The sequence below is a fragment of the Hippoglossus stenolepis genome, chromosome 13, assembly GCF_022539355.2.
Source record: "Hippoglossus stenolepis isolate QCI-W04-F060 chromosome 13, HSTE1.2, whole genome shotgun sequence".
Classification (NCBI taxonomy): Eukaryota; Metazoa; Chordata; class Actinopteri; order Pleuronectiformes; family Pleuronectidae; genus Hippoglossus; species Hippoglossus stenolepis.
The window spans coordinates 5,756,829-5,783,727 of NC_061495.1; the positions used below are offsets into that span (position 1 = coordinate 5,756,829).

Sequence of the window (26,899 nt, forward strand, 5' to 3'; positions counted from 1 at the left end):
ATAGCTCCACTGACACGACCATATGTGCGCCTGAGAGAGAAAGGAAATAGATTCTGTCACTTAGATTCTCTAACCTTTGAAAGAAATTCACAGTCCATTTGCTGCCATTTTTCTTATTTTTGTGTTTTTATTCCAGAGACCCATCTCTCACATGAGGTATCAGTAGCCACTGTGCAGGGTCCCCTGTTGGCAGATTTAAGTTGTCTGGAACTGTATTGTCTGCACCTGGCAGAACTATAGGGTGGCAACATCTTCCAGTGGCCGCGACAGTCACCTGATCTCAGTCCAGCTATGTGTTGGAGTTGGTGAAGAGCAGAACAATGTGAAGAGCTGAATGAGGCAGTGGAAGAGAATCACCAGGGAACAATGGGTGTTAAGAGTTCAACTGGGAGCAAGTACAGTTTTTGACAGAGTAAATTGATGAGCTGAACGTCCTCCCTGACCATTGAGTTCCATATTCAAATATTCCATATGTTAGTATATGACTGTGCCCACACTGAAATATCTATGTCAACTACTTTTCCACTTGATTTTATCATGTAGTCACCTGATGATGAACACTTTTGATGACCCCTGTTCTCCTGCTACTTGAAAGCTCTGCACAGAACACAAACTTTCCACATGACTGAAGGACACAACATGTTTCGAGAAAGCTTTCGCCTCCATCAGTTTTCATTTATTGTTAAAACACATCTTATTTTGCAATATTAAGTTATAGTCTCAGCTATTTCTGAGCCCGTCGTGGGAATTTACACCTAATCTAAAAAGAAATGTTTGGGGGTCACTTGTCTAACTGTTCTCCTGTAATCTGTAAGTAGTAGTTTTTTACACACACAACAAATTGGTTAAACTAAGAAACCCACCCTGCTTATTAATAGTTTGCTTATATATTTGCAAAAAGAGAACAGCCCTTCTTAATTTTCCCAACAGCCTCTGTGCTCATCGCAACCGTGAAGCATAAGTAAAGCAAACAAGGTTTAAAACAGGATATGTATCGTTATGACATGTGCGTTAGTCATGTTCTCGCAGAGGAGTTTTTCTCTGGTAAATTGAGTCGACAAGATACGCTGACATCTGGGTCATGTGTTTCCAGCAGGGAGAGCGAAACCCCCCCGGTGTCAGACTCGCTTTCTGCAAGATTAAGACTCAAGGCCAGTGGGGCTGATGTCACTGCTGCTGTCACAGTCACAGCTGGATGTGAACTGACAGCCAGATGTGACACACACAGTAAGTAGTGGTGTAATTTATGATTCACGCAACTGCGTTTTAAAAAATTGTTTTAAGTGAAAGACACACTTCTCCAATTGTTTGTGTTAGTAAGTCAACAAATCCAGATAAATAAAACTTTAAAAATCCTACCACTTCTCCAAAACTTTTGTTTATGATAAAATATCATTTGACATTCACATGCACCTTGTGTGTATCTATAATGTGAATAAATTGTGATGTTTTAAACTTTGAATAAAATAAAATGGTATTTGTAGAGGAGCAAAAGTTTTCTGGGAATTCGTCCCAGATATATGATACATACAAATTGAATGCTGCTTCTCCGTGTTTAGCTTTGGAACAGGAAGCAGACGTGTCCCAGATGGTCTCAGAGGAATGGAAACTTCATAACAAGAATATGTATTTAAACACACAGGAAGCCAGTTTAAATATCTGAGAACTGGAACCATGTCATAATAGAGACATAACAATATCAAATTCCTATTGCATGCATTGAGGTAAAGCTTGGTTTTTTAACATGTTCATACAATCGTTCACTGCAGAACTTTTCCACTGTGGAAGTGGAATGTCATTCAGGACTTAGAGTAAAGTCTTGTTCTGTGATGTGGTTGAAATCCTGCCTGGAAAACATCAAAACAATTGTTTAGGGGCAAGAAGATGTTAAGCTGTTGACAAACAACCTTATGAATGACACCATAGAGGTTTAATAATCGCTGCTTCAGGGTAAGTGGGAAAAAGCTTTGATAAGTGTCAAACATTTGCTTGAAAATCTAATTCCATGCATTTGATGATATGCAGTTATCAAGGCAGTAGGAGGTTCTGTGATTGAGAGGGTCAATCTGGATGTAAGGACAATATAAACCTTATAGCTGATACCTTGGAATCATAGACTGTTTATAAAAATGGACGTAGAGTCCGGGTTTAGAAAGTGACGCCAATACGGGAGTGCCTGAAAGCTGTATTATCTTAATAAACCAGCAGAGGGCGACTCCACTGGTTGGAAAAAGAAGTCCATATTTCTTGAAGTCTATAAGAAAATGACCAGAATTCTCACACAAGTAAAAATGTTCCCTGGGACTTTATAATCTCAAGTTTCCGGTAGTTTGCAGGTGTAGGTGGGTGTGCAGTGACCTGGAGTTCTCAGTCAGGCTCCAACAATATGGTTATTTCTTGTTTAAAAAGCCAAGATGCTGCTGATTAAAATTCCAAACTCAAGGCTTAGAAGCAGCAGCCGCTCACAAACAGGTGGGTGATGTCGCAGCTGGTTGCCACTTGTCCTGACGTCTTGTCTTATTTTCTGAATTTTGCCAGCTTTCTTCGAGGTGTCTGATTGTTAAACAATTCGCTCTATAGCTTAACTCATTAAAATTTAGGTTTACTCAGTAACAACTGCAACACTCTTAACTCGGTCGGACCAAGTTTCATCCTAACACTGAATAGGAGAGATTGTGATAGTGGGTCGTGATCATGGGGGCAGCTGATCACAACAAGTGATCACAACAAGACTGCTTGATATACAATACGCCTGCTCACATATTCTACCATGACTGGGGTCATGAATGAGCCTTGATCACAGCCTCACAAAGCTGCTGCTTGGCCATAGACCTTTTGTGATGTTTAAGTAAAGAATAAAGGTTTTGGGTTGAAAATGGTTAAGTGATTAGGATTGCTTTAAATCCATTTTAAAGTCACTTGATGATACAAAGATGATAGTGGTTGAAAGCTTTCAACACAGCCCTAACTCTGTGTTGTACCCAACATAGAAGCAGGAGACAAATTCCTAACATATTTGTATGCGATAAACAAACAGCAGATGACTTTATAGGTGAACATTTTCCACATTTTCCACATCGGGCTTTTTGAAAGGTTTCTGAAAAGATAAACAGAAGTCTGAAATTCCTTGAGGTGCGTCAGTTAATTGCCGCCTTTGGCCAGAAAAGCTTTTTTCCCCCTTTAAATCCCCCCGTACACTGTGGTCGAGCCTGAAGAACCAGAAGTGACAGAAATGATTGTTTTCAATACTGGATTTTTCATTTGAGGATAAGTTGGAAAGTTTTATTTGTTACTATCTTCAGTATGTTGTCCTCCCTGATCCCTTTTTGAATTTAGGACATCTACTGTTCTTTATCTCTTTCAATGTTTAGATTCTGGACTGCATATGTTTTAACTCCAGCTGATCAAGTTTTAGTTGGAGAGCTTCTCCGACCTCTCGCTGCAACATGCTAATACCACTCCTATAAATAAACACAGATGTACAATTTGTCCTCACATGACTTCAGCAGAATAACAAAAGCAAACTGTGCAGCACACCCTGCGAAGAGGAGTGAACATACACACCATTGTCACGGGGGCAAATCCTTTGGTGTATCAGCATCGTTGGAAGCCTTATGGCCAACACCTGTCCAAACAGATGAAATCAAATGAAATCACTCGCTCCAAGATTAACAGTCTCCACTTCTCTTTTCTTTTCTCTTTTTTTTTTTTTTAAAGCTAAGCAGCAGCTCAGTCAACAACATGTTTCTTGTTTTACAATGACAGGTCTCATGCACCTTGGTCCAACGGGTTGAGTGAATCACAGCTCAGGGTGAATTGAGTTTACCCCAAGAGGCAAGTGAGCTGTTCTGTCAAACAGCGAGAGATCGAGTGTGTGTGAGTGTGTGTGTGTGTGTGTGTGTGTGTGTGTGTGTGTGTGTGTGTGTGTGTGTGTGTGTGTGTGTGTGTGTGTGTGTGTGTGTCTGCCAGCCAACCGAAACGATTTGTGGTCAGTGGTTGAGGTTAAAGTTAGGGTTAAGGTCAATTTTGGGGTTAGGGTTATTGTTAGCAAGTATTGGTTATGATTATGGTTAGTCATGATAAGTCTCTGGGAAATTAATGAAAGTCGGTGTAATGTATCCAAAAATAACCATGGTAAATTTGTGTGTGTGTGTGTGTGTGTGTGTGTGTGTGTGTGTGTGTGTGTGTGTGTGTGTGCACAAATGCGATTGTGCATGTATGTTTCGAAATGTTATGTTAGAGCAACATAATAATAACAACAACAACAACAACAAACAACAAAAATAATAATAATAATACAAAAATAATAATAATAATAATAATAATAATAATAATAATAATAATAATAATAATAACAGCAGATTTCTGTGAGTGTCCTCATCTCATTGATGAATACTGGAGACTTAGTAATAATAATAATTACATTATTATCACAGAACCGACCGGAAACGAGGGAGCCACCCGGCGGAACTGTTTATCCGCCCGCATGTCTACACGGACGACAATGAGGAACGGCACGCACCGCACTTCCGTTGCCCATGACGCCGGATCGAAGTTGTGACAGCTGAGTGTCCATGTCAGTGCGAACCCACCGGGAGCCTCCAGGTCCTGCGTGTGCGTGAGAGATCCAGGGTCGGACGCGCCCGCGACTGTCTCCGGCTACAGACGGCGCCTCGAACACAGGAGGGCGGGTTGATTATGGTGTAGCACGGAGCGCTAGCTCTGAGACAGCAGGTAAAGATATACACAGGACAACACTGAGGTGCACTGGGATGACGTTGAGCTAGACAGGGGCCAGCGAGGAGACTTCTCACAGGACAACATGGACTCGTCTCCCCGCCGGCTGGGACAAGCTGAGCCACCTGTGGGAGGGACGAGCCCCGAGCTGGGACCGGGTTCCAGCTCGGGGACTGGGTCTAGCTAGCTGTGATTAGCGGTGTTAGCGGTTTGTTGTGACGGTGAGTTCTGCCCGAGCAGAGCAGAGCAGTGACGAGGCTCAGAAACTCAGAGAGTATCTACACTAAGTGTGAGTCCTGAGTGTTGTTGAATACCACAACAGGTCTGACACTCAGGGCTACACACACACACACACACACACACACACACACACACACACACACACACACACACACACACACACACACACACACACACACCCTTGTGTTGGTGGAAGTTAGCTGAGGTCACTTAGTTGTGAGTTACGTACACCATTGCACAATCAGGCTACACCCATTTTACTGAACAGCTGAACTCACTCCCTACGCTGTGTTGTCAATAAGCATGTGTATAATGAGATGGGCGCCTGTGAGGTTATATCAGGGAGTGTTTTGTGTAATTGCACAACACAAGATCACGTTGTGTGTTTGTCATCCTTAGTGTTGGTGTTTTATCTGCCAGCTCTGTACTGACTCCCCCACAGCTCTGGGACTACATCCAGGTAGCCTGCCACTGCAGTGATTGACAGCCGGGGCAGGTGGGCTGTTGAGTCAGTGAGACGCGTGTGTCACCTGATACCTTCCCTCTCTGCCCCTGCTGTGGCCCAACTCGAGCCCCTGCAGCGCTCAGACTGGAGACACACAGACACACCAGGGAACGGCTCCTGTTGACAGAGGGGTGTAAAGACTCTAATTTTATAAATGCATTTGGAATAAACTGCATTTACAATTAATGATGCAATTCCCAGCTGACATTGGGTGAGAGGAGGGGGACACCCTGGACAGGTCAGCAGAGACAAACAACCATTTGCACCCATGGACAATTTAGAGATGTCTTTTGACTGTTGGAGGCAGTAAAGATTAAAGGTTTGCATCTATGAACCCAACAGTGTCATAACAGAGTTAATGACTTCCTGCTGGAGCGGCATTAATAGGGAGGTTGGCAGGAGCATGGGGTTGAAGTACCTTTTCGTTTTCCTGCTGCTTTGCTGTTGCTGCGGGTCAGTTGAATATTATTCAGCAAAAATGCCACTAATGCTATCAGTGGAGCTTCAATGCACACTCACTCTTTCTACAAATAAAAGAGTGGGTTGAAGATAAAATGAATCTATAACCAAATGCATAATTTTTGGCTTGTTGATTTGAAGCACTCATCACTTCTCTGTGTCTAACCCATTAAACTCTTTTAAATTCTGTTCTTTTATCTCTTCACTGAAGACAGACGGAATATGTGTCGGTTGAAAAAGTGAAAATATCTGTTATTTCTAAGCAGAATTGAGCTTTGGCCTTGAATATGATTTATCTCTAAACACTCCTCTGTTTCTTTATCATATATCCTATTTATATCTGCAGCCTGGAGATATCATTAGTATCTCACATAGATGACACATATATAGTCTTCAACAGGTATTTTTTGGTCAAAGCACAGGCTCTTGGACAACATATTCACCTGTATCTGCAATAATGAAACACATTTTTCTCCTCTTTTCTGCAATATGATAAAATGAACTAACTCCTCATGCTCTGTGTGACTGTCAGGACTTTGAGCAGCAGTGCAGCAGCGTGGGGCAGACCGAGGCAGACCACAACGGCGTAGCCATGCTTACATTGGCCAGTAAACTGAAGAGGGAGGATGGAGGAAAGACGGGACGTGCCTCTGGAGCCTCCGACTCCACCCACAGAATCTCCATCAGAGACCGCCTCCTTACCAAAGGTACACGGTATTAGTTTCTTCTTCCATACAATATCTTTACCGCCTATACTTTGACGGTTGCAGGGTTCTAGAGTCAGTCCCAGCTGCCCTTGGGTGAAAGGCTTATATTTTAAAACAAATTTAGGTCTATTTCAGCTAGGTTGCAATTAGTTTCTGCTTCTGAATATAAAGACTGAATGAATTTTGTATGAATTCTTCATGTTCCTCTTCCTCCATGAATGTTCATTCTATTTCTATATCTTTGTTGCTTCCTTCCTTCTTCTTCATCCATCTGTTTCTCTCTGTCCATGTTTCTGCTCCTTGGTTTTCTATTTATAGCTTCCTCTTATTGCCTTGAGATACGACTTCTAGACACCTGCCTCCACTCACCCTCACATTTCACAGAGTTGCCCTTGTCCTTCTCATTTTTTGTCATTCGGTTTACATTTATCCGCACGTGTGAGTGCATTTACGTGCACGTTACCCACCTGCTATGACAAGAGTTTGTATAATTTATAAAGACCACAGGCCTCATTTATAAAACAATGTGTAGGATTCATACTAAAAGTGTACGTGTGCACAAAAGCTGAAAATGGCGTACGCATAAAAATATTCAGATTTTATAAAATCGTGCACCAGGGAAATGTTCCCTTTTATAAATCGCAGTCCACCTGGAAACATGCATACTGTTCGTGAATCTGCCCCAAAGTCCGCCCTCTACAGGCCCACATGCAACCAATGGTCAATGGAAAGCACACCATCAATATTCAATTATCCTGCTGACCAATGGGTTTCTATGGTGAATGAGAAGAAGAAGAGCAACTCTCTGACACTGACATCGAGCTGTTTGTGAGGGAGGTGGAGGTGAAGAAAGACCGATTGTTTGGTGGCCACAGCAGTGAGTGTGACTAATAAATAAAACACACTGATACACTGCTGCTGCTGCTGCCGATAAACAGTGAGTGAGAGTGAGAACGATAGAAAGAACGGGGCCTGAAATAAAAAACAATCTAATTCAAAGGGGGAGGCAAAAAAAAGAATCGCTTCACACTGTCAGAATGTGACGGGACTTGTTGTATCGCCTGTTCGTTATTTAATCAACCAAAACTGCAGGATAATTAAATTCAGAGACAGCTGTGACATTCATTTGTTTCAATCACTTTCAATAACATTGTGAGATAGAGTCTGGATAAACAAGTATTTACAGACATTTTAAAGCATGTATGGTCATGAAAATTCTGTTTTGATAAACATGTGTATGAACCCTGAATTTGCCATCATATTTATAATCAGAGTAGATTCAGTGTTGCTTTCTCCACCACTGGTCCAACATCCTCTACAGCTCAATGTGAATGTAGTTGGACACAATCTTACAAACAGACATCAGCATAATACTGGCCAGTTTAAGTGACTTTTCTCCTTCTTGCATTACTATTGCCTTGTGTAAGTTATTTTATCCATTCGATTCTCACTAGATTTTATTAGTCTGTTTGTTTTGGTGCCCCCAAGGGTAATAATTACACAGTCAAGTGGGCTGGCTTGAATCCCAAACTGTCTATTGTTCAAACTGAGGCTGACAGGCTTTATTTCTTTAGTCCATTTTGCTAAAAACGAGTTCTGTTCCCTGATAAGAACTTTATTAATGCATCTAATTCCTGCTACTACCAAGGGAGCGTGTTTGTTTTATCATCTTTGTCTTTTTTTAACAAATCAAATCTTTGTGTGTCTGTGTGCGTTCCTCACAGTTCCTCTCTCAATCATGGTTGTCATTTTCTCTCAACAGAAGTTGCAGAACTTGAAGCCAATCTCCCCAGTAAGTACAACACACACCTCTGTGCACTGCAGCAACAGAGTGAGTTGAGTCAGACTCTGTTGTTCTGTCTCCTCCTCCCTGTGCTTACATCCACATTTATTCAGCTCCACATCTTACATCTTAAAGTGTTACAGCTGAGTAACTGAATTAATATACCATACTTTATTACAGTGCTCTGGTGTAGGTCCTTTTTAACAGTTCTTAAAACTGTATTACAGTAACATAAAGCTCTTTGGCCTGAATCTGATTATTTTTAACAGTAAATGTGAGTATGTCCGTTTTTTTCAATTGTAACATTTAATAGTGTTTGTTGATAGAATGTTTTTAGTAGGTTGTAAACATAAAGTTATTTATTAAAGTACAGTCAGTCTAAATTATTCACTTATACATTTTTTATGCAGTAGAAAATCTTCTGTGAAGCATAATTTCTTCAGTTTTTAATTTTTATCCAGACCCACCAGCTCTGCTGCATTAATGTTGCTTTAATAATCTGGAAACGAGCCATAGTCTTTAATATTATAATCAAACAAGCTCTGTGGCCTTGACGGGTTTCATTCTTGTCATACTTGTCAAACACGTCCTGGGAAGGATTCGTTCCAACAAACTTCACTCTCAACTTTTGCTGGCTCTTGTTTTTGAGAATTAGCACCGCGGAATATCAGATCTTCATTAGTCAGTTATCAGGTTATTGTTATGCATGAGAGAAGAATCCATTATGATTGCTTTGGCTGCTTGTTTTTGTTTGTGGTCTGAGGAGTTTGTCCTCGCAGGCGAGGGCCATGGAAGCTGGACAAACAGCTTGTGTAGGTTAAACTAGAAAGTTGACTTGTTTGCTTGGGGAAAAATGTTGTATACGTCATCCGCCAGAAAAAAGGCATTTCAACACTGTTAATCCTCACAAAATAGGTAAATAAACTATGTTGGTTTTTAGTTCCTGGGAGGACGGCGGACACTTAAATACATTTGTCTTTTTTGACTATGACAATACACAAACAAGAGAGTCGCTCCGAGGTCACGGCCTAACATCCTCGCAGAACTGATGTAAACAAATGGGTGAAGGAATAGGTGAACAAGGGGGTGGAACCAGGGAAATGCTCAGAAATCACCCCACATTGCTCAAACAGCCTGTAAGGATGTCTTTTGCTTTTCATTTCCACCATACATTTACATGTCTGCCAATTCAGGCTGTAAGCCCAGTGTGGGACGTCTATTTTAAACAAAGCTGAGAAGATCCCGTGGATTGTTTTGAAAGGGTGACGATCAGACAAGGGGATTTTAAGTGCAAACCAATGACAGATGTGATCTATATTTAGATATTTAGGCTTTTCACCATCAAGAGAACAGAATATACTACAGGAAAAACTCCCATGATCAGGGCTTAGTTAAACTACAGCTCGGTATATTGACGTTGTCTTTCAGAAGCAAGAGAATTGTAAAGCTACAAACAATGGATAGGAAAATGAAATGCAAACTGAAGGCAAATTATCAACGAGGCAGTACAAGGACGTAGGTTTGAAGATCTGTTGAAAGCACAGAGTCGAGGACGCATCAAAAGTGATGAATCAGGTTTCGAAAACACTTCCACTGTAAAATACTTTTTTCCCCGAACCTACAGTAAGAAAGAATACAAAATGATTTTTTCCCCCCTCCATCAATAAAACCACTGGAATCACAAAAGATGAAGCAGATGGAGAATTTCCCCCCCAAGCATTCCCCCCTACACACCGACAACTAAACATTAACACGTTTTATACTTCAATCATCAGCCCAAGTTATCATAAATGATCTATGAGTTTGTCGGAGTAAGTTTGAAAAAATACAAATTAAATTTCAGATGCGTCATTCAGACTAAACTCTGTTGTAGTGTTGAGTTAGATTCAATGTTTACATTCATATCATTTTTAGAAATCACTATATGTGTGTTATTTTTTTCATGCAGAAAAAAAAGAGCTGTTCAAAAGAGCCGCTGGGATGTTTTGTTGGCTAATGAAAAGTTTCTGCACATGAACTTAGATAAAAAGTGACGTCTGGAGTGCAGTGAATGTCCTCGGACACCAGGGGGGAATGTGGTGCCACAGGGAGTCCCACAGGCCTGTTTCATACACACAGTCTGTGTGAACATAGTGTTACTGAGGAGGGATGGAATGGAAATATAATATTGATTTTACCATTATTGGGCATAAAAACATGTAATTATAATTAATGGCAGATCCTATTATAGGTGATTTAACCTTTTGCTCAAATAACTGACCCCCCTCCCCCCCCTCTCCATTTGTTCTGGTTCAGGTACATGCAAAGCCAGTTTCCCTGATGAAGACCAGCTGCATCATTTTCAGCTGGCAGTGTCTCCTGGTAAGAAAATGAGAAGAAAACACATATTTGCCTCTTTTACATTGTGTTTATTTAAATATGTGACGACTTAAAAGTTTCTCCTCTGTTACTTGAGATGCAGAGAAACTAGTTTTCTAGTAACTTCGTTTACATCCCTGCATTGCTATTTTTGCAGCAGCATTTTTGGGCTGATGTTGCTCCAGAATTAAAGTCATCTGAGTTAATGACAATCAAATTAATAGATTGGTTAAAGGATTATGTTGAATCCATATTGAAGCCTAATACCTCTTTTACACCTAAATGAGTGGCTATAGGTGTTTTTTTTAAATGCGGGTAAACGAGCTAAAAATGGCGAATCACTCCTTTCACATTGCCAGTAGAGGAGTTGGCCTTTCTATTTTATCCCCTGGTGAGTCATCGTCGATGTCATGAATGTTTCCGTGAACTGAGGGTCTCTCTCCCCTCGCTGACTTGTCAGTGTTTCATCTTGCATGATACAAAGAGAAAAGAAGTAAAAAAACAGTAACTACACAAACTTTCATGGCTATTTACTTACCAATGGCAACGGCCAGAATCACTCAGAGAGAATGCAGCAGTCAGCGTATAAACGGCCAAGATAAAGAAGAAGAAGAAGAAATTAGTGCATTCACCCGGGTGTCATCTTTTTGTATCTCTGCCTAACGAAGCCGGAGCCAAAAGAAACCTGTCAACTGCACAGTCATTTGGACTTAATGCTGATTGTTGCCTTTCCCATTGCAGACAAAAGCCAGATGTTAGGTTTTCTTTTTGATTAGTAGGAGAGTGGCCTAATTTGAAACTAACAGTGAGCGATTCCTCAAACAAACTGCGATAATGAGACAGATAAAGTCATATCTCAATGTCCTAAAAGGCGAATTTTGAGTCTTTAAGGATGGAAACCAGAAGACAAAAAGTCTGAATGAGTGTGTTAAGCCAGAAGAAAAATGTGCTTTCTCTTCATTTATATTGCAAATGTCATGTCATGTTGAAATTTACCAGTGTGAAGAAATCTAAATGAAAATTCCCAACCAAATGTCACACTCTTCTCTGAATCAGAATCTGCAGAGCTCTCTGCAAAATGATTGTCTTTAAGGAGTAACCTCGTAGCTCGCTGAACACACATGCAACCAAATCCACTGCTTTCTCATTTTGCACAACCTTCCAGACAATATGTGGTCTTTGAGTGCGAGCACGTTGTGGTTGGACGAGACTATTATGTGTATGTGATGGAGTGGTAGACTGCAAATGGTAGCAATTTGTTCCTCAGCCTGTGTTTGTCCCGTAAAGTATTCTACCCAAGCCTTCTCTGTTTTTCCACATTTCCACCGCACTGTCATTATTCCCTAAATCCAATCTGCTTGCTCAGCAGTGTTCCAAGCTAAGTGGGCTACCTGTCAAATATTGGACAAACCAAACACAATGGTTTGGAATTACCCAGGTCTCTGGAGGCTCTCTTACCTCGTGCTCGCTGCTCTTTATCTGTCATACACACACTTTCTCGTTGAGCTGAAGCCCCGATGTCACCTTCTCAATTCCCTTGTTTTTGTAAAATGTGACGATTTATCTTTATCTCTTATTGTGAAGATGCTTTAAATTAAAATGTGCGTGTGCGTGTGCATGAGAGAGAGAGAGAGAGAGAGAGAGAGCTGAAGAAAGGAAGGAGCAAAGCTAGATACTGGTAATTGGGTGCAGTCGAAACATGTAGAGAATATTTTCAGGAACAATTTCGATAACACCAGACCAGATATGACGCCAGGAATGTGTTGAGGAAAATTATGCAGAAATTTCAGCTCATCTCAAATAATCTACTTTGAATGTATGTGTAATTTTCTGGTTTATACTCTCTCTCTCTCTCTCTCTCTCTCTCTCTATATATAAAAATGTGTGTGTGCGTTTGCTTATATAATCAACATCTGGAAACATAACAACATTGCCACGTTGAAGTTAGACAGGCCAAAAAATAAATAGTGTTTTTCAGCTTTTTAGCCACATTATCTAAACCACTTAATAAAGTGATAACCCTGTTAATCTTCTTATAGTACAGACACAATTACAGCAAGCACAGTAGGTCAACCTTTAACTATGATTGTCATACGTAAGTAAAACAACACATGTAAATGATATTTCTCAAAGTTATGTGAGCTTTGCTTATGTTCAGATAGTCCATGATTTAAGTTTTTATACATTTGTTGAGTTAAATTTGTTATGAGAGTTCGAATGCAGTAAGCAACTTTTGGCACACATATTCGAGATGATGATGGGACACCTTAATAATTTGACAGCATCTGGCTGCTGGGCCTCGTGTTGCGAGCGCCGCTGCCTGTGATTCATCCATCTCGGCGTTTCCCCGGATTCTGGGACAGCTCACGAGCTCCTTTGTCGGCAAAATCTGCAGAGAAAAAGCAAAGATCAGCAATTAGAGCAAAGGTTCGGTGTCATGTTCTTTCAGACCAGTTGATGAGGAGATTGAGTTCTCAGAGGAAGACTTGCTCAATTATTCAAAAGCTGTGTCTGCCATACCTCAACTACCCCACCACCCCACCCCACCCCCCACACACATCCATCTCCCCTTTTCATTACCTTTGACACGCTCTTTTCTCTTTTGCAATTTCTGTTCTCTTGTGTTTACTCTCTTTCCTGCCTGCTTGCTCAGTTTCCTCTCCAGTTAAAATTCGGGAAGGTGTCTGTTCATCGGTCGTCATTATTTGTGACCAGTACATCTGTTCTTAACACAAAGACCATGCTACTCTAAAGTCAAACCTTATAAAGTATATTGTGAGAATGTAGCATCAGATCCAGAGAATATCATTTCATATCGATCTCTATAATGCACATACAGGAGAACATACTGTTTCAGTTTACTAAAACTTGTATCTGGTAACTACATTCCTTCATATCTATTGCAGAAATAAAGTATTCAAGTTAAGAAAAGTATTAAGCAGTACTTTCCTATTACTGTGCTGACAAATTTCCTTTACAAACAGCCGTTTATACAGTCGACCCTATCCACACAGAATCTTCCATTTGCACAGATTGTAAATGAGGTGAGGCAGGAAAATGAAATTCAAAGGGAACTTGCCTCAGGATGCAGGTTGTCCAATATTTCCTTATACCTAAACCAGTGTGCGAAAAAACATCATCTTGACATCAAGGCTTACAGAACCGCTTCTTTCCATTATTTCTCCTCTTTCTTTATTACTGCCGCCCGGGAGCTTATCTCTTAACTCATGTCTGTCCCGTGCTTTGTTTATTTATTCGTCAGCAGGATTACGTGAAAAGTACTGAAGTGATTTGCACCAAAGTTGGTGGAGGGATGGCCAGTCCCAACTCTTACAACTAGGCCAATCCAACTGTGATAGACTGGTCTGGTTTCAGTGTGTGTGTGTGTGTGTGTGTGTGTGTGTGTGTGTGTGTGTGTGTGTGTGTGTGTGTGTGTGGGGGAGAGAGAGTGTCTGCTGGGGAAAGAGTCCGTCACAGTCTCTGTAATTAATGGGAAGCACTGGTTATTCAGTTAGTATGCTAATGTCCCTGCTTCCTCTAGAATTGTTACACAGATGAACATGGTAAACAAAGGATTACGCCAACAGCAATAGTGAGAGGTGTTGTGCGATAAACAACCACAGCGTGTTATTTTGTTGGTTGACGGCCAAGACGAGGCTGCAGAGGCTACGCGCTCGTCAGGAGTTCAACTCTGCAAAGTAGTTTACAGCTTCAAGTTAGAGTCAGAATGTAGTTTAGCTTTGTGGTTAGACAATATTTTATACTGAAGAAACTCTGCTGCCCTATTTTTGATTGTAGAATTTCTTGTGAAAATGTCAAAGCATTGAGCTTTTAGTTCTCACCACAGTGACATGCACCGCAGCATATTTTATTATCTTATACATGTAGACATATCTGTGCTGAAAAGTAAATAAATGTATAAACAAACTTTGCTAAAATTTAGCTACATATTAACGTCAGTCTCACATTTTGGGATAACTTTGTAGGTTTACTTCTAAACGAACTAGACAACTTGTGTCTCTCTGTCATTTGAAAGTGACTCTCTAACAAATTAAGTGCAGAATTTATTTGCTTAAAAGTTCAGTTTTGTGTGTGTGTCCAGTGTCTTGTGACAGTAAAGACCGATTGTTGCAGTGCAGTGAAGACAGCATGAATTATTTATGACCTCTGACTGCAGCTGTTAGTCAGTAGACGATCTTTGTCTCCCGCTTTTCTCTCCCCTCCTATAATTTGTTGTTTTGCCCCTTTTTTGTCGTCTCATCCTTTCTGTAATCATTATCCTCTGGTCTTGAGGCTGGAGCTGTTTATCTTTCTTTCTTCCTTTTTTTTTTTGCTACTTGACATTTGTTAATCTCTCTTTTTCACACTCTGCCCCGCTCCCTCTTTCTCTTCTCATTTATTATACAGGAGAGACTGTTTGTGCGGTCTAATTAAATCGTACCTGTCTTTGTTCCACTGAATGGAATCAGGTGGGGTTTAGATCGCCCCATTACGAAGGCCTTAACTCAAACTTTGGCGCTTGAGTTCTCCGAGGGGATGAGAAGGAAAGTGAAACAATTTGTGTGTGTTTGTGTGCTGTTATTCGGCCATTATGAGATGAGAAGCTAAAATTAAGATGGTGCTATGTTCGGTCTACTGAAGGTGGTGACACTGAAAGGTCACACCTCGTGCTCCTGCTCCCTTGAGATGACGTCAGAGATTAAGGTTCGATTCATCCAGTTGATCCTCTCATTTATTCTCCTGGTGCAGAGTGATTGATCTCGGCTGAGCGGGTCGATCTCTGCTGAGTTCTGTTACATTGAGTTCAGATGCAATCTACAGCTTCATTTCAACGAGACCACTGCGTTGCTGGCGTTCTCTACACAAAGTGCTCTGTAAAACAAAAAAAGGATAAAGCATACATGTATTTCGACAAAATATCATTATAATGAAGATGGCCTCTATAGCTAGAGCTTCTATATTTCTTGTGCCGTCCCCATTGAAAGACCTTCTGCACTGTGCATTTCTAGATTTTTGGGTGAATAAAACTCAAGTGTCAATTTGTCATAAAACAAATGGTTGTGTAAACATTGTTAAAATCTCTTTCCTTCCTTCTCCGTTTCCCTCCAGACGAAGGTTACTACCAAAGTGGACGGTTTCAGTTTGAAATCAACGTTCCCGAAGCCTACAACATGGTGGTGAGTGGTCCACTGTGTTTTGTGTATGAATGTTTGATTGTTGTCTGTTTTCTTCTGTCCTGTTGTTTGGTTTGAAGCAGTCTCGAAACAAAGTAGTGGTGCCCCACCTACCTGAGTCCTCTCTTCCAGGTTTATGAGACTTCTTGTTCACTACAATGAACAACGTCCGGTCCTTGAATTTTTTTTCTTTCTGGGCATTTACTTACTTAACTCTATACACCAGGGGAAATTGTGTCAGTTGGAACATGGACAATTGAAGCACTTAAAGGCATCTCATTGATCTGCTGTGGCTCGGAAGCTGTAAATGCCTCTTAAACGCTGCTGTTATGAAACCATCTCACCACCATCTCCACTTATCTTTTGTGGATGAACTAAATGAGGTCGAAGCCGATCAGTTCCACTTAGCAGTCGATCTGATTGACCCAACATCTCAGAATGTCAACTGGGAACAGTGTAATTTGCTTCATCATCAGTCTAACAACCATGTCTCTTTGAAATTAATATGACCTGATGTGAGCTAAAGTTAAGTTTCCTTTCTGTTTACTGACTTACCTTTAACGACCAGTCACTAATTTCAAAAAGCTTATTAGAATTCCAGACTGCAAGAAACCAAACTGGGTTCACCCTCTACCCTGGAGACATAAATGATCAAAACCAGTGTGAGACTAAAGCTCGAGGATATAAAAGGATGAGTTTCACTTGTCGTCATCACTGAAAATTGGCCATTTTGGCCATTTTATCAGGGCTAAAAATATCAAGATATTATTTGAAGACATTGCTCGCTGTACCATCCGTCTGTAGTGAGAGATGGTTCCTGCACACACGGCTTCACCTCTCCACTCGGGCTTATTGTTCATTTCCCGGACAGAAGCCCTTCTCAAGACACCGTGAGTCACCGTGATTAATTGGATGTCGGCTGATTCAAGCATCTACAATTCAGAAAAAAGTAAACGTGTGCTTGGTGTCATCGTTATTTGACGTTTTTCATAAGTAATTTTAAGAAATAGAATAGTTATTTTTAACCACCAAATTCAGTGGCTTTAATTTTAATTAAGAACTGTAAATGGATCCTTTCCCTTTGACCCTAAGAGTTCTGCATTCTTGCGGTACATCTCAATCCCCTTAATTCTTTCCATGTTTCCCTCAGTTTTGTCTTTTTTTCTTACATATTATTCTCTCTCGCTGAAGACATGAGATGAGATCCAGAGAAAATATGTGACAAGTGAGGAAACATGGAATTTTTTTTCTAGCCTAATGAGGCATCCTTTTCTCTGACAAGTCATCTCAGGTGACCTCTGCTTCTTATGACGTCTATTTACACATAATGGCATTCAGCTGAATGTCGTCTACATGGCAATAGAGTGAGTATCTTCTCTCCCTACGTGCTCCTTTGCTTTGGAACCGCGTGCAACATGTAGGAAGGCTTTCCAGGTCAAGTGAGGATCAAGGAGCGAGGAACAATCAAAATAAGGAACCAAGATGCGTATTAGGTCTCTTATAGCTAATGTGGTTCCTGACAAGGAGCCTTTTAGAGACCATTGGAGTGGATGAAACAGATAATGTAAAAATAAAGATTGTGGGTTTCGCTGGGTTTTTTGACCAGTGATTGACTAGAGATAGTCCACATTACTGGAGTTTGTGGCCAAGCGGTTTTGACATGTACCGAGGTGTGATGCCATTTAAAGCTTTTGGAAATTGTAACATTTGACAAACACGGAAAATAGGATTATGCAAATGTGACCCTTCCTTCTTGCTTTTTTAATGTGGTGTACCTTTCCCTTTTTCCCTCCATCTCTGATGCAGCCCCCATGTAACCAGAGTCAATGTGACTTTTGTTGGCATGGAACATAACAGCCCTGCTCTGCTGTCCTTTGAACCACCCTGTTGCAAAATGCAGAGATTCACTAAACACACCAGGCCCCACAAATGCCATTTCAGCTGAGACATAAAAAAAATACCAAATATTTCTCTATCGTGGTCTTAGAGGCTGATGTTAACAGATGTTAATGTTACAAATTATGAGCGTAGCAGTTCAAACATGGCAAACTAGACTTGACTTGACAGATTTCATTAATGTTTGATGTTTGGTCAGTAAGGACTTCCCATGAAGGAGCTTATCTTTGCTTTTTGCTATTTTAAAAAAGACTGTCTCGAAAATGTCAATAAAATTGGTACATGATGGGTTCTGTATTGATGTAGCTTACAAAAATCTACACCCCACAATTGGAGCGTTCCCACAAATAAAATAATTAAATCTCTCATTAGCAAAAATCTCTGTCTCTAATTCACTGCTTTGTTTAAAATTTTAAATTGATTGTATATCACTACATGATCACTAATGAATCCCTCAATGATGAAACTTTAATGCTGGCCTCTGACGACAGGGCTGAATGCTCAGCTTTAAATACAGGTTATTTTTATTTGTTAATTTTTTGTACTAAAAACATGTTAACAATTGCTTTTCTCTCTGTATTAATGTCCAGCCTCCTAAAGTGCGATGTCTGACCAGAATATGGCATCCTAACATCACAGAGAACGGAGAGATCTGTTTGAGGTAATTCTGCTTCACACTCTTCCCCCTGCAGCTTCTTCTTCTCTTCATCACAATTGTTCATCTTTATTTTGTATGTCACTGTTCTTCCTGCTAAGAAATTGATGGGAAAAGTAAAAGAAAGATGTGTGTGTGTGTGTGTGTGGTACAATAACCTTTTAGCCAGTCTCAAAGATGGTGTAGGTTTGTGCCTGGTTTTACCAACAGGGATTTTGGAACTCATGACCTTAGGCAATATCTTTCATATGCAGAAACACGGTGTAATGACGAGCCGGCACTAACTGTGATTTTTTTTTTTCCTGCAGCTTATTGCGGGAACACTCTATTGATGGTACAGGCTGGGCCCCCACTAGAACATTAAAGGTAATATTACATTTATTAAAGATTATGTGCCTTTATTAAAAAACACGTTATTTTCCAAAACTCCTTGGTGATTTTTGGATGTGGGCATTTTGGGTGAGGTGATGATTTTAGTTGAAATTGTCCATGTGACAAACTGTATTTTAGTTTAATGTGTAGGTTTACAATGACGCATGTTACTAGCGAAAAATAATAATGTTTGTTTGCCATCATTAAAACAGAATAACTTCTGTAAATGTTTGAAAAATATTGTTTTCTTTCTTCTCTTCATGATGAGGGTGAACAGGTTGCAATGTTTGATCTCATTATAACCTCTGATTTAATGCAGCATTAATGTTGCTGTAATGATAAAAACAGAGGATTACTGGATTAAAGTCTGTTCACACCAGGTTTAAAATACCAAAGCAGTGTTGTGACAGGTATATTGATGCCATGTAATCAGCTGTTCCGCTGTACACCAATGTGTGATTATCTTAGTTTTTTATGGCGAGATTTGAAGTCAAACAGAAGTTGTGTACATAGAAAGTTATTCCCACACAGCCTTATATTTCATTCACCTTCTCCAGATGACTGTCATGGATTACTGTACTGTATGCCTGAAATAGATGTGACATTTCCTGCTACTGAAATGTACATCGTGTCAAATAATAAGTATCGTTTTATCACGTACTGCTGTATCAGTCCTCGTATTTGTCATCGGAGCACCTCCAATTCTGTGGCTGAAATAGAGATGCATGAAATGAAAATACACTCGTGCAATATTAATTTAACCACATTTTGAAATGAAACCCAAGTCCTTATTCTGAAATGCACATCAATGTGTTTCCAGCCTCAGTTGTGTGTTCATGTTGTTGTGAAAGCCTCTCTTCCCTTGGCCTTGGCTCCATAAGAAGGCGCTGCAAGGAAAGCAGCTTTGCATACATTGTGAGTGCTTATCTTGGCGTGTGTGTTTGTGTTCATTATAGCAATAAAAACCAGTGAGCACATAGTCACGCTCAGGAAACACACTCTCCAGCATTGTATCTTTCATGTTATTTGCACGTTTCACTGCACACGTACATGAATTAAAGCTACTGTAGCAGCTCAGTGTGAAAGCTCAGATAGGCGTCAACAGTGTTCAGCTTGCTACAGACTTAGGCCTGGAGATTCAGTGGCTATTAAAAGCGTAATCCACTTTGGACCTAACCCATTTTCATTTGATTTTAAATCTATTTAAATTAACAAATGATAATGTAAATTGGTTCTCTAATAGCTCTGGATGTCATTTGCATCACAAGATTCTGGCGACATTACTCCTCTGTCTCTGATTCCCAGCTCAGGCACAACATTCGTTCTCTTCATACATAAATATACTAAATATATATATAGAAATTCCAACTAATAATCTGAAATAATTCATGTTTCAGATTTAAACCTGCAGTGGCCTTTCCGCTGTTGCTCAGAGACGTGTTGTTTTTAATATTCTGCTTTTTTTGTGACCACCCGTCTCCCTCTCACACATTTGATTTGTCGTCTGTCACTTGTTTACTTCACTGTAAGTGTACATTTGTTTATAAGTGTGAGAGTTGGTTGGGAACGGGTTCACGTGTCAGCGAGTGTCACTGCAGGTGCACAGAAATGTGTGAGAAAAAGTAACTGCAAAAGCTGTGAGTCAGAAAGGATTGTTTTAGTTTTGAGTGGGTGATGCTGTCTCTCTTCGCCGGTCGCCACTCCTCTCTACTTTAACCCACACACACACACACACACACACACACACACACACACACACACACACACACACACACACACACACACACACACACACACACACACACACACACACACACACACACACTGTCTCACATAAAATGCCATTACAATAATGCCTCACAGGGTAATTTCATCACAATGCACAGTTTCCTGAAGGGGTTTTCTGTTGTGTTGATGCTTTTACATTTTGGTTTTATAGCTACAGTGTAAACGAGTTCATCCATAATGACAAGATGAAAACAATTAGAATTTTGTGCAAATCTGTTAAGATAGGGATGACCTACAATAATAATTAATACTATAACAAATCCTGGGACATCAGTGCCCTTTAAGTGGGTTTTGTCCACGATGGGTTTCACAGGTAATAGACATTCACCAGATTAACCCAACCGATCTCTTTCTGAATAAAAACAGTCAACAAACTGTCCAATGTGCTGAGGACTGAGGTTGGCCTGGCCTTTCAATGCAGGTTGATTATTGGGATTATCCACTGAACATGCACAGCGTGAACTCTCATGGGCAACGGAGTGACTGCATGCCAAGTATGGTAAAATCTTTGAGGTGGTTTTGACAGGTCGCAGGTGGGCTGAGGGGGGGATACGTCAAAAGATGTGATTTACAAAAGTATTCACACCCTTTGCTGTGGCACTCGAAATCATCGTGCGGTACAATCCTAGGAAGAATGAGTTAAACTGCTCAAACTGAGTCGTTCAAGAGTCTGACTTTAAATAAGCAAATAACACAAAATTGGCAGTTGTATCCATCGACAATTAAATCTGCGGCACAAGTGTGCAAAAGAAGCGGTCTCAACACTTTGTTTGTGTGTGTAATGATGAATAATTGAACACAAGCCCTGAAACTATTTACTTGAAATTTGCCGACCAGCTGAAAGTTGTTAGTAGCAGAGTGCAGTGAAATAAAGCTGCTCTTTTTAGTTGGTCTTTTGTGGTGTCTCTCAGCGCTCCATTATACTCACTCACTGCTGCTCTTAATTGAATTTCTCCAGACTATTCCTGTAAGTAAAAAAGAGCAGGATAATGAAAGTGGTGAAGCTGCAGTGATAAAAGGTGATTCTGATGCTTCCTTTGTTCTTCCGATGCGCTGGGCTCTACAGCCTGTAGCTATTGCCAGACCCACTGTGGAGTCTCCTAGTGCACGCTACAGTGGTTCATTAAAGAGTCCCATGGCCCCTACTGGGAGCAGACTCATGGATCTGATGCTGCGATGCATTTTGAAATCACATCTTTTGTTTTACTGCTGTGGGGAATGTAGAAATTCAACAATTCCCATTACGGTTATGGCAGAGGGATCTAGTTACTGCACATACAATCTGATACACTGGAAAGTTTGTCACATTATTAGGTGGATATATAGTTTTAAAGTGGGCTGACAGTGATGATTATAGTTGCTCTTACTGGTTCGGCCACTATTCTTTTAGCAGTGATTCACATTCCTAACTTTAAGGTTGTGTACATAGAAATGAACATCATGGTACAGTGTTGTCAGCTCGAGTGTATTAACAGTTTTAGTGTTTAATTGAGTTCTACGGAGCTCCCTTGTGACAACAGTGTATTATCAAGTTTATATTAGATTGTGTTTTGAGATTTATATTGATTGCTAACATTTGACCATTAATGCTTTTTTCATTTGCTTTTTCTAGGACGTTGTCTGGGGATTGAACTCCTTGTTTACTGTAAGTTTAACTTTTCTGCCTCATTAACACGACTATGTTGTTCAAAACTTATTTATTAAATCAAACTCTGGTTTTAGGAACATTTAAAACTTTATGTTTGCAATGGTAAGTGCATTTAGTTTTTTGATATCAAAGCAAGCAGCTCAAAGCAATCAGATCAGAAGTCCAAAATATGCTTATTTTCCTCAATGCAAGCTTCTATAAATTTCTCATCAACTGCATTGCAAGTATCCATACTCACCCTGAGGTCAGCACTGTTTCCATGATGATAATGGTGATGGTAATCTGCATTGATGCACGGTAATGCCCCAAATCTTCCCTCTTAATCAGGAAACAACCTCTCAGGCCATGTTCCCTGTTATCTCTATTAACACTCTGCCTCTTGCCTCACTTGTTGTGCACAACATCTCTAAGGCAACAGCTTAATTATGCTGTTTTATTTGTTGCAGTTCAAAATCCATGGTGACATTGCAGCAAGTAAATATTGCTGAAATGGGCAAGTTTTATCAGTTATTGGGGGGGAAATGTGCACAATTGATAGAGCTATTGAACCTTGAAAAGTTCTGCAGTAAAACGAGTAAACTTTTGGGACATGCTGTCCTCGATCAATCGCTGGTGTTTCATGATTTTAACTCCACACTGTGATTCGGGTTTGCTGTTTTTAGAGTTTCTCTCTGTACATGTTTCTCTTCACATCCTCTCCCTCCTGGTCTCTGCTGCAGGACCTGTTGAACTTTGACGACCCGTTGAACATCGATGCGGCAGAACATCATCTGAAGGACAAGGTGAGACTCAAACCTCGTCTTTAGCTCTGTTTCATCAACAGAGACAGAGTAGATTCAGTACAAACAGTCACCCTAGTCATTTACATTCAGATTAGTCACTGGTAAATTCTTCCCAAAGTATCTCCGACTTTCTGACAGTGTCCATAATCGTATTCATACCCTACCTGCTGCTGATAGCCTGCAGAGTAAATGTATTTGGATAGGACATGGAGCTGCTGCAGGAGCTGAAGCTTTCACTGACGCTGTGTGCACTACTTGCCTATAGGGAATCATGTGCTTTAATCAGGCTCAACACAAAGACCACATAGCAGCCTTTTTCCAAGCAGAGAATGCCAATGACATTGTATCGTGCACGGAACAGGTGTTATTAGAAAAGGCACTGAATTCATGCGCAACTATTTAATTCAGTGGCTCTGCAGCAGACAGCAGGCTTTGCAATTTGTAAGTCAAATCAGGACTAAACTAAACTGGGTCTCTTTAGTTCTCACAACCCTTGCTACTCTTTCCTGAGTTGGTTATTTCCAAATGTGTACAGATTTGTAAGCCCGCGGTTTGTCTGAACTGTAACTTTAAGTATATTTCATCTGGGATTCGCTGAAACTGACCTGGGTCTTGTCCACCTTTATTTTTGGCTTACAGGATAGTGTTGAGTTTGAGGGGGAAGTGGTTGAATGGAAGACTTCCTCTTAGCAAATCAAATATTCAATTTGTTTCTCAAAAATAGGCACCCTGGCTTATTTTTTTTAAATTTATTTCCTCTATCTCACCTCAGTTGTCTTATCATCGCCAATTAATTTCTATCTCATGCATCAGCTCTCTTTCATTCAATTATTTATCGGTACATCAGACTGTGTCATAGTGTTCAGAGGCTGAATTTCTTCGGTTTGCTTACAATATTTTCTTTCTTGGATTTCCAACCAAACTAATGTAACTCTGCAGGGAGCCTGCTAACCAGGGGAATAGCTGTGCCTGTGTTGAGCTGAAAGCATTTTAAAGTACAATATTTGACTTTTTGCACTTTGCACAAACACTTTCCCATGATGCACTGGTACAGTCAGTAGTGCGTAATAATGGCTGCCATGTGACCCTTAGTAGATGTGAAAGAGTTTTTCTTTCTGTGTTTTGAGAGGGGAAAAGAGAGAGAGCGAGTTTTAGGCAGAGTTATACTTGTTTGAATGAGTCACTTGTCACAGATGTAGGAGTAGAGTGTCAATGGGCCTTTTATAAAGCAAATACAAAAGATCCCTCATTTTTGAGTCAGAAACTCTGATTAGATTATTAATGAGCCAAAATCTCTCAGAAATAATCATAAAGCATTAATTTTACTACAGTATTTTCTGCTTGTACATATTCATATATTTCCTCACAGCCACAATCAGCCTATCAAATAGCTGGAAAAATGTTTGTGATGGAATCATTTAGGACGGATGTTAAAAACCAGGTCTAATGGGATCTGAGAGTTGAGAGCTGCCACAGACTGAGGCAGAGCTGTCCGTCAATATGAGGAGTGAATAGGTAACTGCAAGTGAGGAAGATCATAAGATATATAACATATAAGAAGATAAAATGAGGCAATAAACATTATATATTTTAAAGAAGGCAGGTGTGCACAGGAAACAGAAAATGACAAAATGAGCTCGTCGACCGAGGAGCAAAAAAACAATTTGCATGGTGAGGAAAAACCTCATAAATGACTCCACAGCAAGTAAAGAATGCCTGACACTTCATTTCTCAGGCTGTTGAAGCAGATGTTAAAGTGAAGGATTAATCTCAGGGATAAACTCATCACTTGTGGAGAGAGACAAACAGTTTTGAGTTTACAAGATCGACATAAATAAAAGATGAGCATTTTTTCACTTTTGGCAAACGTAAAAATACATTTTCTGGAAGTCGTGGTGCTGCTTCGCTGTGCTGTCGTGGTTCTCTGGAGTCACAGCAACTGAAAACAGGAAGTCATCCAACCATGACCCACTCCCACTGAGTCACTGAGTCAGGCCGCTGTAATCAACGTCGGCTGTAAGTGGGTGTGGATCCGTGGGAGTTTGTGTGTCAGCACGCGTCCATGTTTATGTATGTGGATGTGTGTGTTTGTGTGTGTTGAGGCGTTTGAAGTGGAACTCCTTTTGTGGCTGCTCGCTGAGTACATTTACAGGATAAAGTGGCTGAAAGGAAACACTCTCATGGGCTATTTGGGGAGTGTTTGTGGTATGTGAATAGTTAGTTGGTTACTGCGGTGTTGCACTGCTGTTAGTTGCGAGAGATTATTTTTGTCTGTGTGTGTGTGTGTGTGTGTGTGTGTGTGTGTGTGTGTGTGTGTGTGTGTGTGTGTGTGTGTGTGTGTGTGTGTGTGTGTGTGTGTGTGTGTGTGTGTGTGTGTGTGTGTGTGTGTGTGTACAGATACAAATATGGAATGGGCTAATCAGCTTGAAGGAACACGAGCTGTGTTTACATGCGCATGAATGTAACAATTTAAATGCCACAGATTATTTACAGTCCCTCTGCAGTCATATTCATCTCACAGTGAATTCAATGAAATCAGAGAATACCCTGCTTATCACTGCTGATCAATACTGAGCTTTGAAATGCACATATCCAGTTTAATCTGTAAATCGTGATCAGGTCTGCCCATAGCATTAGAAGTAGTGCGGTGCCTGTTCTAAACCTGCCTGTTTGCAATGGGCTGTTCACTTTACCCTGTGGTGATGCTGATTGCAGCTTTTCTTTCTGAAACTGTAAAAGCGACGTGCAGTGATTGAGCTGTGGCAAGTCAAGAGCGGCTGCTGGACTCAGTCCCCAGAACCCTGAAGCTGCTGCTGCTGTGTAAAGAGCTGTTCACCTGTTTGTTCAGAGTTCAGTGAAGCTCGACTCAGTGCATAGAACCCTAAACTGGAAAATGTGGTTTCCTTGCGATTGTTGTGAACGCGCTGTAAAAAAGCGCGTTCACTATTGATAAAAATAGTCAGGATGATGGATTTCCCATTGACTGTGAAAAGGTCAAATGTGCTGATTTTCTGCACTAATTGTTAAAACCTTATGATAATGTAATTGGGACACAGCTATAAGCAATTAATATCACTACAAGTTATTGTCGTGTAAGGCTCCATAACTATGTATGGGTGGTATGAGCTGAAGGTTTGGTGGTGTGCTTGATATCATAGCCAGATCTTTATCTGTTATTTGCCACAATGTTTTATGTTTGAAATGAAGACAAACGGTTTGTGTTTTGTGCAAAGGGGAAATAAAGAAAGGTCCCATGCAACCTCCCCACTTACAATGGCCTCAGAAAATAATATTTATAAGTCTAATATCTGCAATTCTCTGACCAAGTGTCACCACCAAAAACATATTAAACTCCACAGAGACAGGAGGAGAATAAGGGCTTTTTATTGTATTAGCTTATCCAGGTGCAGGTGTCAGAGAAGAGGAAAACGTATTTCACAAATTTAAAAGTTGTACAGTTCCTATAAAGAATATTAAATACAGTGCATGACATATTTTGTTTTTATAGGCAGCAGAGACTGGTGAGCAGGGAGAACCAAAGTGCATCTTACCCTTTAACTGTTAAAGGGTTAAAGTTTAACACAACACCCTGCATTAACACATGGGCCATTATTTAAATGTCATGTCCATAAAATGGCAGATGTGCACGGAAACATGAACATACACACACAAACACACACCTCAGCGTTTGAACAGATAATCACATGTTACCTACTGTGATATTGACCACCTGCACCTCTCTGAAAGCAAAAAAACAGCAACAGAATGGAACCTGGGATGGTTTGTTCGTGTTTC

General features: G+C 40.4%; 1 protein-coding gene across 4 annotated transcripts in view; it reads left to right on the forward strand.

Annotated features, from left to right (window-relative positions):
• The first annotated feature begins 4,493 nt into the window (after nucleotides 1-4,493).
• Nucleotides 4,494-26,899, forward strand: part of ube2f (ubiquitin-conjugating enzyme E2F (putative)) — a 30,423-nt gene continuing 8,017 nt past the window's right edge. Inside the window, exons 1-9 of one of the 4 annotated variants that reach the window (XM_035173972.2) lie at nucleotides 4,497-4,734; nucleotides 6,474-6,648; nucleotides 8,411-8,440; nucleotides 10,727-10,792; nucleotides 15,899-15,966; nucleotides 18,450-18,520; nucleotides 18,823-18,880; nucleotides 22,287-22,319; nucleotides 23,042-23,104. In XM_035173972.2, coding sequence (XP_035029863.1) covers nucleotides 6,534-6,648; nucleotides 8,411-8,440; nucleotides 10,727-10,792; nucleotides 15,899-15,966; nucleotides 18,450-18,520; nucleotides 18,823-18,880; nucleotides 22,287-22,319; nucleotides 23,042-23,104 — 504 coding nt within the window. In that variant the 5' untranslated portion in view covers nucleotides 4,497-4,734; nucleotides 6,474-6,533. Of the gene's footprint in view, nucleotides 4,735-5,567; nucleotides 5,802-6,473; nucleotides 6,649-8,410; nucleotides 8,441-10,726; nucleotides 10,793-15,898; nucleotides 15,967-18,449; nucleotides 18,521-18,822; nucleotides 18,881-22,286; nucleotides 22,320-23,041; nucleotides 23,105-26,899 lie in introns of those variants that run through there. The other 3 variants (XM_035173974.2, XM_035173973.2, XM_035173975.2) reach the window with 3 other exon arrangements.